This window comes from Balaenoptera acutorostrata, chromosome 20, assembly GCF_949987535.1.
Source record: "Balaenoptera acutorostrata chromosome 20, mBalAcu1.1, whole genome shotgun sequence".
Lineage (NCBI taxonomy): Eukaryota > Metazoa > Chordata > Mammalia > Artiodactyla > Balaenopteridae > Balaenoptera > Balaenoptera acutorostrata.
Genome location: NC_080083.1, coordinates 49,162,345 through 49,182,354, shown reverse-complemented (window position 1 = coordinate 49,182,354; position 20,010 = coordinate 49,162,345). Strand labels below are relative to the sequence as shown.

At 51.9% G+C, this 20,010-nt stretch overlaps 1 protein-coding gene across 3 annotated transcripts; it reads left to right on the top strand.

Moving 5' to 3' along the window:
- Positions 1-130: 130 nt before the first annotated feature.
- Positions 131-19,962, top strand: SMARCD2 (SWI/SNF related, matrix associated, actin dependent regulator of chromatin, subfamily d, member 2). 3 transcript variants are annotated; one of them, XM_057536021.1, is made up of 13 exons: positions 131-193; positions 15,103-15,287; positions 15,488-15,530; positions 15,687-15,809; positions 16,572-16,727; positions 17,141-17,236; positions 17,379-17,480; positions 17,635-17,796; positions 17,964-18,061; positions 18,237-18,372; positions 18,528-18,650; positions 18,786-18,887; positions 19,013-19,962. In XM_057536021.1, the coding sequence occupies exons 2-13, from the start codon at positions 15,112-15,114 to the stop codon at positions 19,064-19,066; spliced, it is 1,371 nt and encodes a 456-aa protein (XP_057392004.1). In that variant the 5' UTR covers positions 131-193; positions 15,103-15,111; the 3' UTR covers positions 19,067-19,962. The 3 variants fall into 3 exon arrangements, with proteins under 3 accessions (XP_057392004.1, XP_057392003.1, XP_057392002.1); XM_057536020.1 differs by lacking the exon at positions 131-193 and adding an exon at positions 462-661; XM_057536019.1 differs by lacking the exon at positions 131-193 and adding an exon at positions 9,848-10,365.
- Positions 19,963-20,010: the final 48 nt, after the last annotated feature.

Here is a 20,010-nt window from a genome sequence, read left to right as displayed (position 1 = left end):
CACGAAGACGCTCCTGGCCGGAGGATTTGCCTGATCTGCCTAGAAACTCATGACGTCTACGCAGAAGCTTAGCGAGGGTTGGCTGAGACAAGCGGGGCGGGCCGGAAGCTAGGACGACAGGAGGGGGTAACGGGGAAGATGAGAGTAGGGAAACCTGTATCCTGCTTGGCAGAGAGCGCACATTTGACTCAAGGTAATGGCTACTACATTTTAAAAAACGTGAAAACAAAAGGGAAGTGGTGGTTTTGCAGATAATGCCTCTGTAAGGAAAACAAGGGGTTGTCGGCACCCCTGTGCCTGTTCGTCTGGTGGTGCGTCCTGAACACGTGAGGCTCCCGCGCGGGAGTGGACTGCCCGCACAGCCTCTTTCTCGCCTTGGTCCTCCGAGCGGGCTACGCTGTGGGCCTCGGCTGGTGACTCGCATAAAATCCTGCTGGGACTCCACCAGGCTCTTCCTGGGTGGGCTGGGAAAGGGGTTCGGAGGCACGCCCTGCCACTGTCTGAAAAGTCTTTTCGGCGCTGCGACCCCCGTTTCTATACCCCGCTCTCCACATAGAAGTAACACGCTTGAGGGAACTAGCGGTTCGGGCCTCACTTCCTACCAAAGGTGTCTGCGCCCTTGCTCCCGCCCAGGGCTTATCAATAAGCTATAAAAATTAAGGTGAGCTTGTAAATCCTCCTTTGTTGCCTCTTTTCACCCCAGGTCCCTTTTCCTTAGCTTCCACGTCTAACGTCTCCCGAGGGTCGTGTCTCAGAAACCTTTCCCTGAGCCCAGATAGGGCCGTTCACATCGGCATCTTTTTGCGGCTTTGGCTCTCCCGTAATCGTTGGTCTGACCGTGAGGCATGGGCTGAGTTTCTTGGTGAAGTGAAACTTGAGGATTTGGGAGGTTTTTTTTTAGGAGGGCTGTTATTAGGTGCATCCACTATCTCGTTTAATAGTACTCCCTTCCAGCGAGGAGGCAGTAATTTTAACCCGATTTCGTGAATGAGGAAACAGACTTGGAGAGGCCTCACTAATCTTTGTATGGGGGAGGCAGGCCGGGAAATTATTAATGTTGGCAGTTTTGGTGACCAGTATAAGTCGTTTTTTTTTTTTTTAATTTATTTTTGGCTGCGTTGGGTCTTAGTTGCTGCCTGTGGACTTCCTCTAGTTGCTGCGAGTGGGGGCCACTCTTTGTTTCGGTGCGCGGGCTTCTCATCGCGGTGGCTTCTCTTCTTGCGGAGCACGGGCTCTAGGCACGCGGGCTCAGCAGTTATGGCGCGGGGGCTTAGTTGCTGTGCGGCATGTGGGATCTTCCCGGATCAGGGCTCAAACCCATGTCCCCTGCATTGGCAGGCGGCTTGCTAACCACTGCGCCGCCAGGGAAGTCCTGACCAGTATAAGTCTTAAGAACCTTTTTTTTTTTTTTTTTTTTCAGCTGCCTGTCTTGTACCCTAGTACCACTGCCTCCTCTCCTTCCATACTGACAGTTTGAGGGAGAATGTTGGATAGAACAGAAGCTTGGGGGCTAAACAAGCCAATGAATCCCTCAAAAATGTCCTACTAGCTTTAAGACTATGGGAAATTTACAGTTTCCTCATCTGTCAACAGGAATGGCATTTAGTTTATTTATATGAAAGTGCCTACCATTGTTTTCTGACACTAAAAATAGGTGTGCAGTAAATGGGCATCTGTATTTTCCTCTTCCGATCTCAGAAGGGCCTTTCCTGACTAATCTCTAAAACTGCCAGACTTTATTTTTCTTTATAGCACTTATCCAGTGCTATAAATAAAAATATCCAGTGGTGTTCTGGAACAACTCGAATGGGCGAGCCGTTCTCTTCCCAGCTCTGCATTTAGTGATGTAGGTTGGTTACCTGAAGACCATGGTAGAAGTTTTAAAACAAATTTAATTGAAGTGTAGTTGATTTACAATGTTGTGTTAGTTTGCTGGTGTACAGCAAAGTGATTCAGTCATATATATATGTATATTCTTTTTCATGTTCTTTTCCATTATTGTTTACTACAATGGTGGAAGTATTTATATCACTGAAATTGTCAGAGGTTACAGATCAGGGTTTGATTTTGTTCTTCTGAGAACTGGTTGGTAAATATTTACCGGTACACCACTGTATATTTCTTTTTGTTTATCTGTTTATTGTTTTCTCTCTAGAATCTAAGTGTCATGAGGGCATGAGTTTCATGTGTCTTATTTATTGCTGTCACCTTAACACCTAGAACAATGGCTCACATAGTATGCACTCAATAAATATTTAGTAATTGAGTGAGCTGAGAGTCTGTGAAGAGTGGTGATTTCACACCTTAATTTTCTTTAGGGGAGGCATGGCATAACTCCCTCAGAGGACTCTTAGCTTTGTGACACCAACCTCCTTTGACTGCTTTTCATTTTCCTTCTGCTTCTCCATCGCTTGTCCCCAAAGGTAGTGGTGAGGATGAGAATTGGGATCTGTCCAGAGAAGACATTACCACCACCCTCTTCCAGGCAACAAGCTGGGTGCATCATCCCCACCCCTGGCATCCTCTATCAGTGGGAGAGAGTGGAGGAACTATGCTTGTCAGAGACATGCCCTCAACTTATCCCAGCCCCAGACAACTCAAAAGGCCAAAATGGAGATGACCCCTAATACCATTTTTCCAAAAAAGTGTTTCTTTTACCTCTTCATAAAGTTCTCAGCAATTACTATTTTATGGACTAGTTTTAAAAGGTTTCAGAGATTTCTGGGAAGTTTTAATTGACAGGTTTTTATTTTATTTTCATGGTAATATTTTCAGGAATATTTAATTTGTCTGAAGTCATAGAGTAATTTAAAGACTTTATGAAAATAGCGTATATATCAAAATTTATCAAACTGCAATTTAAACATGTAGTTGATTGTTAATCATATTTCAATAAAGCTGTTTTTTAAGTCTTTATAGAAATATCTAATATTCATAAAATTTTTTCAGTATCAGTAACCAAATTTCAGTTTCATGCTAGAATGTTAACCATTTTCAGGAATTTTTTTTGCCAATTTCTAAATTTGCATATCACTTTAGTATGTTATTTCTAGCAAAATGTATTTGGGATGTGGTTGCTTCTGTTGCTTTACCTGATTTTTAGCATGTTCACTGTTCTTTGTTTGTATTTTTCTTTTTGGTCCTTTACAAATTCATTTTCCTGGTTAATGCATATCAAATCTGAGGCTAGTTCATAAGCTCTATCATAGTAACCCCTTTAAGCTGCCCTCATTTCTCTTTTGTGGCTTTGAATGGTTTTGCTCATTTACGTTAACTCTTTCTGTAAAGTGCTACCAAATCAACATCCTAATCACTCCTTGTTAGAAATCAAAATTTCTGCACTTGGCAGGATTTTTTCAGCTGCTTATTTTTTTTTTTTCAGGTACTGTTGAATGTCATTTTCTATTTTGTCATATGCTTACATTTTTATTATCCTTTTTCCAGTTCCTCAATGGCATATCAGCCTTAAATTTCATTTCTTCAATTAAAATTTTAACCTTCAAAATCTTTAAGGCTGTTAATATAATCCCATGTAATAAAAATAGCTATATCATGTAAAAATAGTTTTTTAAAAGTTCTGGTAATTTTATAAAATGGTCACTTAGTGAATGGAATTTTAGCAAATAAGCTTGCTCCAGCTGTCCCATTTCTTTATGTGAACGGTGCTTTCCTAGAGAAGTGGAGAAGGCATTCCTTCAGATGGATAATTGCTTTGGCCCAGGTGGTTCATGATTGTGGGACTGGCTTATAGAGGCAGCAGGTTTGAACCTGACAAAAGCCGGAGAAACCCCAGCTGGAGAGCTATCCTCTTCTGAAGGTGCATCTCTCATTTGACTGCTTTTTTTACTTGGTTTCTTGGCTCCCCAAATCTGCTGCCTCCCTGATCCCTCAAGATTCTCTTTCTCCCTTACCTGCTCTTTATTCGTGGGGCTGGCAATGCCTAACTCAGGGCAACTTGTTTATAGAGGCTAAATGGCTAGTTAGGATCAGTATAGTCTTAACCAGAATCAGGAGAGCGTATAGATTAAGGGTTGAACATCAGGAGTTAGTACTGAGTGAATCAACCTTGGCAGCCCATCAGAGTCAAGGTGAGGATAAGATCTGAGCTAGGGAGTAAACAAAGAAAAATCCAGGAATCCAGGTGGAAGGTCACAAGTCAATATGTTCAAGAGAGTGAGAGTGTAAAGCTCAAGAAAGATTTGGGAGTCAAAGTTAACTACTATGATTAAGCTGGTTTTAACCTTCTGCCCTGATGGGTTAACTCCTGATTGGGACCAACTTGGAACAGAATTCTAGGGTGAGGAAGCAGAGGTAACGTTTATCAGAGTTATTTCCTGAGCAGGCACTTTTTTGTGCACTGTCCTGAAGTTCACACTGCAGGGGTGCGTGGTTGGAGAGCCCCAAACAAAAGCCACAGCACAATTATGATGAGTACTCTTACACAGATTTAGACTGAGTGCTATGGAAAACAGAAAAGAGAACAACAAATTGACAATGGCAGTTGGAGGGTGGGGTTAGGAAATCACGGAAAATTCCAGAGGCAGTGACATTTGAGTTGGCCTTGAAGAATAAACAGACTCTTGCATAGCAGAGAACTGGGGAAGAACACTTACTCATTTAATAAATATGTATTGAGTACTTAACTTTGTGCCAGGTATAGTTCCAGGCAGTGGGGACACAGCAGTGAACAAAGTCCCAGCCTTCAAGGAGCTTACATTCTAGTGATATCATAGGCAGAAGAACCACAGCATGAAAGGTATGTTCAGGGAAGGTTAAGTTCAGTGTGGCTTGATGGTAGAATACGTGGGATGTTGGTGGAAAATAAAGCTAGAGAGGTAGGAGGAGGACAGAGAATAAAGAGCCAATTATGCCATGTTTAGATATAGACTCTTCTGGAAGCCATTGGCTTTTAACATTTTAGAAACCCTTTAGGAACCCTTTCTGCGAAAGGAATCATGCAAGGTCACTCAACATAAAAAGCAAAAAAAAGTAGAGCTCCTTGTCTGAAGCAGGGATATGGAAGGTGGGGTGCAGGGAGGTCAAGCAAGGGAGGAACTCCTAGCTCTGCCCTCTCACCTCATTCTCAGCTCTCCACAAGAGCTCTGAGAAACCTGAAGGACCACAGTGGGTTTAAAGCCCACTAGTGAAGGTGATGGAGGGCACACGAATATGAGAAAATGGAGAGATGTGATCAGATTTGCTATCTTGAGATAAAATTGGCAGGGGGAATGGGGTAGAATGGCCTATTAGCAGAGAAACCGTGGCAGAGGGAGGTTATGGAAGAGGTGCTGAGGTCCTGACCTAAGATGGGTAGGATGGATCCAAGAGAGATTTAGGAGGTAAAACCAATAGAACTTGGTGACTAAGACTGAGCAGGAGTAAGAGAGGGAAGAGTAAAAGATGATTTCAAGAATGAAGGTCCTTAAGGCTTCCTCTATTCTCTTTGCTTTTGGTTGCAGGCGCCCTGGGCATCTGTTTGGGTCACTCCACCTTCTTTGGCTCTCAGCTACCTACAAGACCAGTCTGAATGTCTCAGCAAGGCAGCGTTGGCCCTTTGCCATGTTTTCATGCCCTTAATCAAGATAGATACAGGGGAGGAGACTGAGAGGGAGGACAATGAGATACTGATTTTGGACAGATGGGTTTAAATGACCTAGGGAGCATCTAGCAGGGAGTTGGAGATATGGATCTGAAGGTCAGGAGAGAGGTAGGAGTTGGAGTTAGAGATTTAGGGTCATCAGAAAATAGACAGTAATTGAAGGGATGGGAGTAGATGAGTATGTCTGGGTAGGTCATGTATACAGAAAAGAGCTAAAGATAGAATGTCAGAGGACAAGCACATTTAGGGACCAGAAGAAGAGTGAGGATAAGTCAGAGATCCCAGGGGAGACCCTTATCTTTCCTCTGTTTTTCCATTCTACCAGCAGCTCGGGGGCCAAATTCCAGAGCTAGGAGCTCACCTCTGGGAGGGTCTGAGAAGTGACCAGGAAGAGGACTCTGAGACCACAATGCCACACGTAGATCTCTGAATGCATCGTAACCCTCTTCCTTGCATGGGGAGAGAACAAATGGTAGAATCAAGCCCCAGACCTTGGCTCCAGAGAGTCCAGGAGTGTCACTTGGGCTCTAGGCCTAAAGCCCACTTCTTGAATCCTGGTATCTGCTCCCACTATTGGAAGTCTGTGCTTCAGGAGTTTTACCTGCTAGACTGTGTTGACTGTGAAAATATGTGTATTGAGAACCGTGACCTCAATTGGGCACACAGAAGAGGAGCTTTCTGACTTACACTTGATAATCCAGCAAAATTGATTCTGATTCTCTTCACCCTGTACTGCTTCATGCCCTTGAGTCTTACACTATTTTCTTTACCTAACTCATTCATAACCTCTTTTGCATAACCTCCTCCAAGAAGTCTTTACTAATCCCTTTCCCCCACTAAAGGCCTCCTCTGTTTTCCCAGGGTACCTTGTGAATACCTTTATCTTAGCAGTTGTCACATGGAGAAATGATCTATTTATGCATTTATCTTCTTTGCTAGAATATGTCAGGGACTGGCACATGGAAGTTGTTCAATAAAGGCTTCTCAAATGGCAACTACAGCATCTGCTGCCTTACTATCCAGCCCTTCTGCTGCTCTGACTGGGCAGTGCCCCAGGCCTGCCTGCCCACCACATCCACATGGGAGATGGATGCGTCAGCTGCCTGGACGCTCCAGCGGGGACAGACCCCTCGTACAGCCCCAGAATGCTGCCATCGTGATAAATTTTTCCCACCATGACCTGACTACCACGTTGTTTCTCCTGTAATTCCAACCTCCTGAGGGCCACCACACTGAGGAGTGATCCTTTGCCTGCTTGCTCTAGGGCCACCTTGCTCTAGGGCCATCTTGCTCCAAGGGCCTTTCTCTTGTGAACTCTTTTGGGGCTATTTTGCCCACCAGACAGCTGGGCAAGGAACCATAGAGCCCATGCTGGAGATTATCCCTTTGGCTCTGGTTGTATTAAATACTTTACTATTAAACACTTTATTACATTAAATACTTCAGTTCCATTCAGTCTCTGGGCATCTGTAGATACAACAGGGTCCAGAGGTTATTGGAAAGTCCTTCTTTTGAGACCATAGAAGGTCTCAGAATGAAATTCTGAAAAGTGGTCACTGAGCAGAATAAGTATCAAGGGAAGAAGGGAGGAAGAGAAAAAGGCATTCCAAGTTGAAAGAACAAAGGCATGGGAATGCTGCCTCCATGACTGCAAGTCATGTAATTGGCTGTACCATTAGGTCCTACGAGGGTGGCAGTGGAAATGGCCTCTCCTCCCCACGTCTCTATCGTTTCTTCAGTGTTAACCTAGTGCTCTCTTTTCACAAGGTTCTGAATTGTCTCAAAGTGAGATATCAGATCCATTCATCTACTGGGTGACCACCAGTCGTATCTCCTTCTTCAAATCAAAGTGCTCCAGGAAACATTTTCCGATTAATCGGGCCCTACCAATCAACCTCCCTCTGAGTCCCTGTGGCACTTGCTTTTCAGTTTGAACACTGTTTCTTTGCAAGTAAAAACAGACCAGAGGTAATAGAGAAATAACAGTTACCAACAAGAAGTCATATATAGTGGGTAAGTGCCTGGATTGTGGATTCTCAAGCCAGATCAGAACCAGGTTTGAATCCCAGCACCATCACAGTAAGAGCAGGCAAGGAACTGAATCTCTCTGCTTTGATTTCTAAAATAGAGGTAAAAGTAGTATTTACCTTATATGCATTGTGAGGATTAAATGAGATAATATGTGTAGTAAATGCTTAAGAAATGTTAGCTCTTCTCTGCCTGCTGTCTAGGAAATCTTCTTTAACCTCTACCACGTCTTAGGTATCTGTTTTCCCCCTAACACCTTGAGGATATTATTTCATTACAATTAGCTCATTGCTGACATTGTTTATCATTTTATCTCACTACACTTAAAGATCATTCACTTGTTTACACATACAAGGAGGGTTGTGTCAGAATTACCTGGGAGGTCTTTTTTTAAATACAACACTGGGAGCCAATGGTGTGTGTGTGTGTGTGTGTGTGTGTGTGTGTGTGTGTGTGTGTGTGTGTGTGTGTGTGTGTGTGTGTGTGTAGGGGGGTGGCTTGGCAGGGATATTTTGGAATAGCTCCCCAGGAGATTCACACTTACTACTTCCTCTGGAACTACTGTTGCCCTAGCAGCTTGAAAGTCCTGAAATGGACATTAACTGCATTGTCAAGAATTCTTTACCCACTTTGCAGTGGTGGGGAGGGGCCTTGACTCAATGACTGGAACAATTCCAGTGGTCTGTTTTCAGACTGGCAGGTAACCCACTTTTAGGGAGAAAGAGGAGAGGGATCTCTGAGAAGACCAAGAGGCAGGAAAGCAGCAGCAGCAGCAATAGCAGGGTTTATCACTGGAGGATAAAGATACCAGGAAGTACAGATGAACCGAACTAACTAAAAAGGGTTGCACTGTAAACAGGATATGGGGTGCTATGGTGCAAGACTTGGTTGGGGATGAAAACATAAAGCAGAGAATTTGTATAATGAAGAAGTCGATCTTGGATAGTCAAAAGTGTAGTCTGAGTAACAAGAGCATTGCTTGGGAGCTCGTTAGGAACGCAGAATCTTGATCCCTACCACAGAACCCAGGCCTACTGGATCATAATCTGCATTTTAAACAAAAGCCCCAGGTGTTTCTTATGCTCCTTAAGAGTTGAAGAAGCACTGGTCTGTATCATGGGGAGAAAAATCACAGAACACCTGGCACAGCTGAAGCACTTTATTCTGAGTACCTCTGACACAGGGCTGATTTCTGAAAAAGTACTGAATTTTTGAAAAGTGCTATAAATCCTGGAGAAGGATTTTATTTAACTCAGGGAGGCTTCTCATAATGCAAAATTCCTTTGCCTAGAAACATTTCCTGTGGAGTAATGTACTAGGCTTCCTTAAAGTGAGGCAGAGGCACATTCAAAATATGCGATAAGAACTCGGCGCTTGGCCAATTCAGCCCTTCACACAGCTGGATCAGGTCTGGGGCAGCCAAGTCCCTTGGCAGCTCTGAGCCACCAGGATGGGCTTTTTTTTTTTTTTTTTTTTTTGGCTGTGTTGGGTCTTCGTTGCTGCGCGCAGGCTTTCTCTAATTGCAGCGAGCAGGGGCTATTCTTTGTTGCGGTGCACGGGCTTCTCATTGCGGTGGCTTCTCGTTGCGGAGCACGGGCTCTAGGTGCATAGGCTTCAGTAGTTGTGGCACACGGGCTCAGCAGTTGTGGCGCGAGGGCTCTAGAGCACAGGAGTTGTGGTGCACGGGCTTAGTTGCTCCGCGGCATGTGGGATCTTCCCGGACCAGGGCTCGAACCCGCGTCCCCTGCCTTGGCGGTCAGATTCTTAACCACTGCGCCCCCAGGGAAGTTCCCAGGATGGGCTTTTAAAGAAAGTCAAGTTGGCAGCTGTTCTGCTGGAGAGAGCAGCTGTAAGTTGTCTTTAATGCTGAAAACGTAGAAAGGATGTCTGATAGAAGTATTTTCAGGGAGCGTGGCCGTGTACCCCGGTGACTCGGCTGCACGAGGGAGAAAGCATCAACTTCTCTTTCACTGTATAAGCCCTTCTGACCTTTGACCTCTGACCCCGCCCCGCTTTTCCGTGCGCAGCTTCCGCCCCCGCCCCTCCGATGGAGGGCCGGCACAAGGGGTGTGGGCGGGGCTCCGGGAGGGCCGGCGGTTAGGGGTGGTGCCTGTTGGGGGCGGGTCTCGCGAGGGGCGGGATTCGAGGAGGCATCCTCGCACTGGGCGGCTGGGTATAGGCGGGGCTTAGTGCTGGGCTGGATTAGGCGGGGCAGGGGGTTAGTTGCCGCCTCTGCGTAACTGGACACTGGCGGCCAAACCTCCGGAGGCCGGGGGAGGCAAGCGGGCCCGTAGCACATCCCGGATCCGGAATTTCCCGGGCAGGACCGGAATCAGGATCGGCCCTGCCCCAAACTGGGTTTGTGAGGAACTCGCGAACTTGGATTAGGAAATCCCGGAATCCGGATCAACAAACCCTAGAACCCGGAATTTAGAGCGGAAAGTCCCGGAGCACGGAACGCGGAGCGAACTCAGCGCGAAGCCCGGAGTCCGGATCGAGACACCGCCGGACGGGACGGAGCGATGTCGGGCCGTGGCGCGGGCGGGTTCCCGCTGCCCCCGCTGAGCCCTGGCGGCGGCGCCGTTGCCGCGGCCCTGGGAGCTCCGCCTCCGCCAGCAGGACCCGGCATGCTGCCCGGACCGGCGCTCAGGGGGCCCGGGCCGGCTGGAGGCGTGGGGGGCCCCGGGGCCGCCGCCTTCCGCCCCATGGGCCCCGCGGGCCCTGCGGCGCAGTTCCAGGTGAGGAGGGCGGATGGGCGGGCGGCGCCGCGAGCACGCCCGGGGCAGGGGGCGAAGGGGGCCTCGAGTGAGGGCCCTGGGGCAGCCTCCTGTACAGACGGCACAGGGGCTCTGCATGCGGATTTCACGGGGCACGGTGGGGGGCAAGGCCAGGGACCCTCGGGCTCGGCTAGGTGGTGGTGGAGGAGTTGGGGGAGAAGGTAAGAGCGACTCTGGGGTGTAGGGTTTGAAGCAGTTGGGAGGGTCGGGGTTCTTCCTTAGAACAGGGATTCTGAGCAACTGAGAGATGGAGGCGTTGTTGGACCTAGTGAGTTGTGGGCGGGTGGGATGAGAAGTCTAGTGTAGATTATCGGGTAAGGGGTCCTGGGAAGTGATGAGAAAGTTTTGGAAAAGGACCCTCACTGAGAAAGCAGGTTACCCTGCATTGGTCTTGGTCCTACTCCAAGTCTGCTCTGTTTTTTTTTCTACTTGGGAACTGGCAGAGTTCTAGCGTGTCTGAGATGGCTCCCAGCTGCTAAGGAGGAGGAAGAAGGGCCTGGCTTCCCACGGCCACCGGAGGCAGAAGATAAGGGATTCCAGCCTGTGCAGGGGTAGTCTACTCCTGGGTCAGGCCCAGGGGCCTTCACACAGGGATGACTCTGGGTTAGACCAGAGAGGGTGGTGGACAAGCCTGAGGAAGGAGGAAAGCCCAGCCCATTCTGGACAGACTTTCTTTATGGCTTTCTGCCTGGTGTCACAGTGTCCAGGAGTTGATCAGTCTGGAGGAGCAGAGAGGCTCCACTGAGCACCGCTGGTCTGCGGCTGGAGGAGCCTGCAGAGAGTTGCTTCAAAGGGTTCTGTCTTTTTTGGCTTTGCAGAGGGGCTTCTCGGGTTGCAGCTTCAAAAGCCATTGAGAGGCAGAGACTCCGTCCTTGGGGTCAGTGTGTGAGGAACTCAGCCTGACACTGGGGAGGTGGGGCTTATCAGTCCCCAAGTTCATTGTTTCTGGTCGCCCCCAGAATGCTTGGGAATTGTGCCCATCCTTTTTCCCGCCACCCTCTCCACTTTTTTTTTTTTTTTGGCTGCGTTGCGTCTTCATTGCTGCTTGCAGGCTTTCTCTAGTTGTGGCGAGCGGGGTCTACTCTTCGTTGCGGTGCGCGGGCTTCTCACTGCATTGGCTTCTCGTGTTGCGGAGCGTGGGCTCTAGTGCAGGCTTCAGTAGTTGTGGCACGCAGGCTCAGTAGTTGTGGTGCACGGGCTTAGTTGCTCCGCGGCATGTGGGATCCTCCCGGACCAGGGCTCGAACCCGTGTCCCTTGCATTGGCAGGCGGATTCCCAACCACTGCGCCACCAGGGAAGTCTCCCCCCCCCCCATTTTTAATTAGTCTTTAGGTTCTAACAATGCCATATCCCAATCCGTGTGCCCCAGCATTTGACACTGGCTTCTTGCTAATCTCTCAAGGCAGCTTGGAGATTCTCATGTCTCCTCTACCTCACGTGCCCAGGTAGAGGTCCCCCAAATGGATCCTCATAGAGTAGGGGACACATATCCCCCCAGGAGCCCTGGGCCCTCACTTTGTAAAGAGATGCTTCATTTGGGGGCAGTGATTTTTCCCTCTTACCCCTCATTCTCCCTCCTCCCTGTGAAGAAAACCAAGGTCTGAGTATTGACAGGGACAGATCTGGTCCCAAAGACTCCATCTAGGATTCATCTTTCCCATCTTGCTCTCCCCCTTGGGGATTCATGGGCCCAGGGTGTCACTGAGGGATCCCTGCATCTGTCATTCTGGCTCTTGGGCGAGTTAGCTGAGGAGCCTCCCTGTGGGCCATTGGCCTGGGAAGGATCTAAGGACCCGATAGGAGCCTCTCTAGTTTCCTCAGTTTGCAGCCCATGGGAAATGTGGCCTGGGGAAAGCCCCTGAGAGGATGGATTCCACAGTGATTTGTAGGGAGTAGCCTTGGGCTGGTGGCAAGGCTGAGCTGGCTGTCTGGGTAGCCCCAGGCTTCCAGGAGTGGGGACCTTGGGGAAGGCACTGAGCCTCTGCTTGCCATCCAGCTTCTCAGGGTCTCCTCCTCCTCTTCCCGGGGACGGGGTTGAGGGGGCCGGCAGTAGAGGTAGATGCCGGGGTCGGGGGCAGTTCACTTTGGCTGAGTTTGAGGAGGATCCTGCTTGGCCTCTTTCCAAGTCCAGTTATGTGACTTCCGGAGAAGGGATTTTAGATCTGAGGAGCGGGGGTGCTTCTCTATTAGGGTGCATGAGGTGAGCTGGAGGAGCAAGGCTCTCAGGCCCAAGGGGGGCAAATAGGGGAGCCTATTGATAGAAGGGAAGCGATGACCCACCTTCTTACAGTGTCACAGTCTACTAAGGAGCTTAAAGAAAACAAAAAATGAAAAAAAAAACCCCAAAAAACAGATTGCTGGGTTCACGCCAGAGAGTTCAAGATGTTTTCTATGTATGCAGGGGTATGTGCTCTTCTCCTCGGTCCTTAGGCCCAGCCACCAGGAGCGCCAGGGCCCCAGGCGCTGAGCCGGGCGAGCGTGCTCTCTGGAGGCGGCAGCATCAGGCCTGGCCTCCCGCCCCTGCTGTCCCCGGTGGCGGAGCCAGAGTCCAGCTGAGGACGTGGGCTGCTGCCGGGCTGAGGGAGAGCAGGTTACTGCCCGCTCCCGAGGCTCGGGGCACCGAGCCAGGCCTCCCTGGCTAGCCCTGCTGCAGGAAGGGGGTCGGGGAGCCCAAGAGTTCGGGGCTCTGTTCTTTTCTTTAACTCTTGGGCTGTTTTTTTAGAAGAGGAGGAGTTACTGGTGCTTCAGAGCCCAGGTGTGGAGCTTGGCCAGGCTGAGCTGGGACTTTATGAACTGCACGCAGCCTTTCCCTGGGCCCCTTCCCCCTCGGGAGAAGCCTGGGGCCCTGGGCGAGCTGGGGGCCCTCGCCCGGGAAGAGTCTGGAGCAGCGTCTGGGAGGGGCCTCTTCCAGGCCCTGCCTGTGCCGCCTGCTCCGGGGACTTCCTGTTCCGGGAGCACCTGCCTCAGCGGGGTGCGTGTTGCCGAGGAGGTTCTGCGGGCGCCCTAGTGAAGAGGCCCCGGCTCCCACTCTGCAGGTCCCCCGCCTCAGTTGTTCCTCCCCTTCGGCTCGGGCGCTGGTGGGAAAAACTCGAACCTAGGGTGCGTGGGGCTGGGCTCTCAGCTGTGGCCACCCTGAGTTGTTTCTATCATCTCTAGCTGTGGCTCGTTAAGGCACAGAAGCAGGCTGTCTGCCTCTCAACAGCTCAGATGCCCCTCCTCCTGATGAGGAGAGACTTGTGGCAGGACTCCAGAGGTCCCAGACAGAGCCCCCCACGTTGAACTCCATCCTCCCAAACGCTTCCTCCCCGCCCCACTCCTTTCCCCTTCCCCCCCAACTCTGGGTCACGTTTCTGTCCATCTCTGCATCTGGTCAAGAATCTGACCCTCCTTGGTGAGAACATGGGTTGAGTGCTGGTTGAAGAGGTGGAGCAGGAGTCTCCTGATGCTGGCGGGGTTGGGGGGGGGGGCGGGGGTCCTTTGATTTGGTGTGAGTCCCCACCCAGCCTGGCTTGGTTGGCTGGTCCTGGCGGTTGCATAATCTGGGCCCTGGGGCCAGCCCTGTGAAGCTGCCAGGGACAGTGTGTACGAGGCAGAGCTGCCAAACAGGCCGTGCAGGCAGCAGCCTCGGGGAAGGGGCGGGGGTTACTCCCCGAGGGGCTCCGCAGAGATGCTGGGCAGCCTGACCTCGGTGGGAAATCCTTCTGCAGGCTTCTAAAGAAGCCGCCTCTCATTCAGATTCCTCTGCTGATCCTAAGACTTCGATCCTTGCATCCCAGGATAATCTTATCTCCCTTCTCCAGCTTGGCATTGCCAAGCCAGCCCTAGCCACCAGGTGGTGCACGGACCGCGCGCAGAGGCCAGGTGCCAGCTGCCCTCTCTCCCGCGGGAGCCACGGCTTCCCCTTCGGCGTCTTCTGGCGTAGGAGTTGGGGGCTGGGCAGTGGGGAGGTGAGAGAAGGGTCCAGTTGTGGTTGTGAGTAGGGGCCATATGGCGACCAGATGGTCTCTGTACTCCGCCTGAGCCCCCCCCCCCGCCACCAGTCGGGACAGGCTCCACGCCATCCTGTTGCAGCTTGCTCACCTGGGGTTCCACTGCCTGATGGGCTTGCCAGCCTGTTGGACTGCCTTTCTCCTCTTAGTCACACCACCAGGCTGGCGACAGGGGATGGGTGTTGCGGCTGTGACCCGTCAGCCTGCTCCTATCACACTACACCCAGCTCCTGGCTACGATACTGCCCCCAGGCTTCTCCCTCAAGCTGGGGGAAGGAGAGGATGGGAGTGCTTGGTGGGACCGTCTGAGAGCCTTGGGAGTGCCTTGAAGCTGGCTGGTCCCAGGGAGCAGGGGCACAGTGTGCTAGGGCCGGAAGGTGGTTGGAGTGGCGATGGGCCCTGAAAAACTCCCCCAGGCCCTTCTTCTCTCTGCAGGCAGGATTCTCCTCCCACCCCTGGGGCTCTGCAGGCCTCATTCGCTGGCACGGCTGCCAGGGCGGTTGAAGGGGGCGGGGCAGGTGTGGTTTACACTTCTGCTCTCAGGCGCCTGCTCCCCTTTGTTCTTGGCACTCCTGCCCGGGCTCCGCGGGCTCTGCCATGTGCTGCTCAGGGCTGGACCTGGCTGAGCAGAGGGATGGAGGGAATGGGTTACGGGCCCCAAAGGGCCCCACCGCTGACCTGTGGATCTCCGTTGGCTCACTTCCCCCAGAGGCCTGGCATGTCACCAGGGAGCCGGATGCCCATGGCTGGCTTGCAGGTGGGACCCCCTGCCGGCTCCCCATTTGGCTCAGCTGCTCCACTTCGACCTGGCATGCCACCCACCATGATGGACCCATTCCGAAAACGCCTGCTTGTGCCCCAGGCCCAGCCCCCGATGCCTGCCCAGCGCCGGGGGTAAGACTGTCCTGTTTCTCCCACCCCATCTAGTGCAGCTCTAGTGGTAACAGATGGTTTCCTTCTGTCCTAAGAGCTTCGATGATTGAGGAAGGCTCCCAGGTCTCCTGGGGGAAGGTCCTGGGGACTGGAGAGGTAGATGGTGGGTGGGGGAGGTACGTTGGACCATTGACCTCTTAAGTGGGTTTCTGTCCTCCCAGGTTAAAGAGGAGGAAGATGGCAGATAAAGTTCTACCTCAGCGAGTGAGTATGTTGGGAGGGGGCCTAGGAGGCTCACCCAAGGGCTGGTTGGCTGGGGGTGGAGTCAGTCTCCCCTAACCCTGGGGTGAGGGAGGAATGGAGGAAGGAGCCAAAGCTGCAGCTGAAACAAGCTGATGAACCCCTTCTCCCTTCCTCCAGATTCGGGAGCTTGTCCCAGAGTCTCAGGCGTACATGGATCTCTTGGCTTTTGAGCGGAAGCTGGACCAGACCATTGCTCGAAAGCGGATGGAGATCCAGGAGGCCATCAAAAAGCCTCTGACGGTGTGTGCAGTCCCGGCTACTTCTGGGCCTTGCCAGGCTTCTCTGCCTCTCCCTGGCCTTGTTTTCCAGGGGCCACGCGAGGGTCTGTGATGGGCTAGAGCAGGAGTTTTCACATTGTAGGACACAGCCCATTGAGCATGAACTCAATTTAGTGTGGTGGGGCCAGCACGTTCTTAATGAAATAGAACATAGTAGAAATTATACTAATTCTTCACAGTAGTAAAAGACTTAACGACATTTTTATTTCATGTATTTATGTGTGCAGATCCTGGATCATGATTTAAAATGTAGATATTGTAGATCGTGGTCAGAAGTTTGAAAGGCAGAACTACAGGGTAGATGAGGATAGTTCCTGTCTTCTTCCCCATCCCTGGAGAAGCTTTATCTAGAACAGCCTCTTGAATGGTGAAGCCTTTCCAGGAGATGATATTCTGGGACCGTGATGGGTGTTTGAGTTTCATTTAAAATATGAGCCAGAGGCTTCTGGTTTGCCTGATAGCACCCCCTCTGTACCTCTGTCACACCACTGATCCCCCTGTGTTGGAACTGTTGGTAGTGCATCTGTCTCCCCTATGAAATTGTGAGTCCTTTGAAGGCCAGGACTGAAATTTCCTCTCCTGATTCCCAGTGCCTAACCAGGGGCCTGGCCCACAGTCACTGCTCTGTATTGATGTTGAATGAGTTCAGACGGGAAGATTGGGTAGCAGTGTTTTCCAACACACTGGTCCCCCTCTAGCTAACCGGTCGTCTTTCTCTCTTTAGCAAAAACGAAAGCTGCGGATCTATATTTCTAATACGTTCAGTCCCAGCAAGGCAGAAGGTGATAGTGCAGGAACCACAGGGACCCCTGGGGGAAACCCCGCAGGGGACAAGGTGGCTTCCTGGGAACTCCGAGTAGAGGGAAAACTGCTGGATGATGTGAGTTGGGGAAGGAGGTGTCTGGAAGGGAGGTGGCCTGTGCGGGCCAGACACTCGGGCGCTTCCGGGGACATCCTGCATGAGGGAGAGGGCACTGCTCACAGTTCACGCTTTGCACAGCTCTGAGCCAGCACCAGGTGGGAGATTTGTACGGTTATTACAACACTCTTCCTGCAGATGGCAGTAAAGTGTCCCGAGGAAGGGGTGCCCCTTTCTAATTGGCTGACAGTGGGGCTTCATAGAGCCCCTTCCCTGTCTCAAGTCTCTCACTTTTCCCGGCTTCCTTCAGGGCCCAAGAATCCTCAGTACCCTGAGCTTCAGGGCTGAGACAATATTCCTCTGTTTGGGGCTTAGTGTAGCTTAGGCTTGAGCACTCAGCAGCACCCCTATCTCACACCCCTTTGCATCCCCAGCCTAGTAAACAGAAGAGGAAGTTTTCTTCATTCTTTAAGAGCCTCGTCATTGAGCTGGACAAGGAACTGTACGGGCCTGACAACCACCTGGTGGAGGTGAGAGTGGGCCTGGGGTTCAGGAACACAGGGTGACGTGCCAGGTGGCCAGAGAAATGGCCTTAGTCCCCTTGCAGGGCCAGGGGTGTATGTTCATGCCCACCCCCTTGGTGATGAGCTCTGCTCCCCTCCCCCCTGCCAGTGGCACCGGATGCCCACCACCCAGGAGACAGATGGCTTCCAGGTGAAACGGCCCGGAGACCTCAACGTCAAGTGCACCCTCCTGCTCATGCTGGATCATCAGGTGACAAGTGCCCTGGGGCCGTGTTTGGGGTCACAGGGACTCTCCTCCGGGGCATCGGGGCAGGTCCCTGTTGTAAAGCCTGTCCCTGTCCCTGTCCTATTCTGCTTTTCTTTTCACAAGAACCCCTCCTCTGACTCCCCTCTGTCCATCCCAGCCTCCCCAGTACAAGTTGGACCCCCGACTGGCGAGGCTGCTGGGGGTGCACACACAGACGAGGGCTGCCATCATGCAGGCCCTGTGGCTCTACATCAAACACAACCAGCTGCAGGACGGCCACGAGCGGGAGTACATCAACTGCAACCGGTACTTCCGCCAGGTTAGCTGGGACACCGGCCCCCCTCTAGTCTCGCAGCCCCCGTCTTGCCTGCGGCTCCAGAGCTCCACTGGGCTAGTTCTCAGCCACATTCTTCACACCGCCCCTGGGATGGTCCACTTCCCCGTGTGCCCACACAGGCATCACCAACCCTCTGGTGCTCTCTCTAGATCTTCAGTTGTGGCCGACTCCGTTTCTCTGAGATTCCCATGAAGCTAGCCGGGTTGCTGCAGCATCCAGACCCCATTGTCATCAACCATGTCATTAGGTAAATGGGAAGAGGGGGAGGAAGGCTTCTCTAAGAGCAGTTTACCTCTGGCTTGAATTAAAGCCAGAGAGAAGCAGCAGGTTTGGTTTCCTGCTCCCCGAGCGTGTGCAGTTTGGCCCAGGTGGGTGGGGTGGAGCTGTGTGCTCACGCTTTCCCTCCCCTGTGCTGTGTGTAGCGTGGACCCTAACGACCAGAAGAAGACAGCCTGTTACGACATTGACGTGGAGGTGGATGACCCGCTCAAGGCCCAGATGAGCAATTTTCTGGCCTCCACCACCAATCAGCAGGAGATCGCCTCTCTTGATGTCAAGGTGGGCCCCTACCCTCACAACCTCCTCTGGGGCCCACAGTGAGGCCAGGCAGGCTCTCGGGCATTTCCATACATGTGGCACCTTGGGATGGGATCCGAGTCCTTTGGGATTAGGGCTGGAAACAGCCAGTCTGACACATGTACCCCTTTTCCCAGATCCATGAGACCATTGAGTCCATCAACCAGCTGAAGACCCAGAGGGATTTCATGCTCAGTTTTAGCACTGACCCCCAGGACTTCATCCAGGAATGGCTCCGTTCCCAGCGCCGGGACCTCAAGGTGTGCTCCTTTTTCCTGAGGCTGATCCCATGTTAAGCTCTGGGTGGTTGTGCCCCCATCACTATTCTTCCGGTTCCGGGGGCTGATAGGTCAGGGGTAGGAATCACGTTCAGCTTTCCGCCTGGCTCTCTGCAGATCATCACTGACGTGATTGGGAACCCTGAGGAGGAGAGACGAGCCGCTTTCTACCACCAGCCCTGGGCCCAGGAAGCAGTGGGGAGGCACATCTTTGCCAAGGTGAGGCGGCTCCGCCCCGTCTGCCCGCCTGTGGTTCAGCTGGACTGCACGCCAGAGGGGAGGGTGAGCTGCTCACAGCGCAGGCGGGCACACACGCCTGAGCCGCCCGTCTCTCCCTCCTCCAGGTGCAGCAGCGAAGGCAGGAACTGGAACAGGTGCTGGGAATCCGCCTGACCTAACTGCTCAGGGATCCCTTCCTTTCTTCCCAGCCCTGGAGCCGCCCCTCCCCAGCCTGGAAGGGGACCGCCCTCTGGGGCACAGACATGTAGGATAAGGAGGGGTGAGGGGCGTCTCCTGTCACCCTCTGCTCCCCAGCTTTAGTTTCGTAAGTGTAGTGATAGGATTCCTTGTTGCTTGGTCCCAAAGCCTTATTACTTACACGTTGGCTTTAATCGGATTCACAGCAGAGGCCTCCTCTGCCCCCTGCAGGCAGGCCCAAGTAGGACCTGGAGGCTGTGCTTTGACATGGTAACCGAGACCTTTCAGAACCAAAGGCCCCTGGCTTTGCTTGTTTACAGACCCCCTTGGGGCGAGTGTCAGCGCTGGCTCTGAGGAGCTGGGCGAGGAAGAGGGGCACAGCTCACACTCTTCCTAGCCTTTCCAAACCAAAGTTCTTTGCCATTCCTACCAGCCCAGCCTTGCTGCTGGTTTTTTTTCCTTTCTTGGGTATTTGCACTATTCGTGGAGCAGGTTTTTCTATGCGGGCGCCACTTTTTTTTGTACAGGGGTAAGCTGGGGTTTTTCAGGGAGCCCTACTTGGTGTCTCCTTCCTTATTTTCTTTTCTCAATCTATGCAAGCGGCTCTGGCCGCCATCATCTCCTGAGAGGCCAGAGGGCTGCCACCCCAGCTCTTGGGCCCGGGGATAACGCCTCCTAGAGGGAGGGCACACTAGTTCTCTGGCGGGGCCTGAGGCAGGGGTGTGTGTGGGCAGGGGTAGGTGCAGGGGAGAGATGGCGGGGACTATTGTTGCCCTTTGGAGCTTGGTAAGGAGGGTGGGCCTAGGGCTTGGCAAGTGCCACTTCTGGCAGGTTTGGAAATTTCCAAATAAATCTTTGTTTATTGGTGGTACCCAGACCTGGTGACTGAACAGTGCGGCCACTCATTAACAGACTCAAGTCCTCA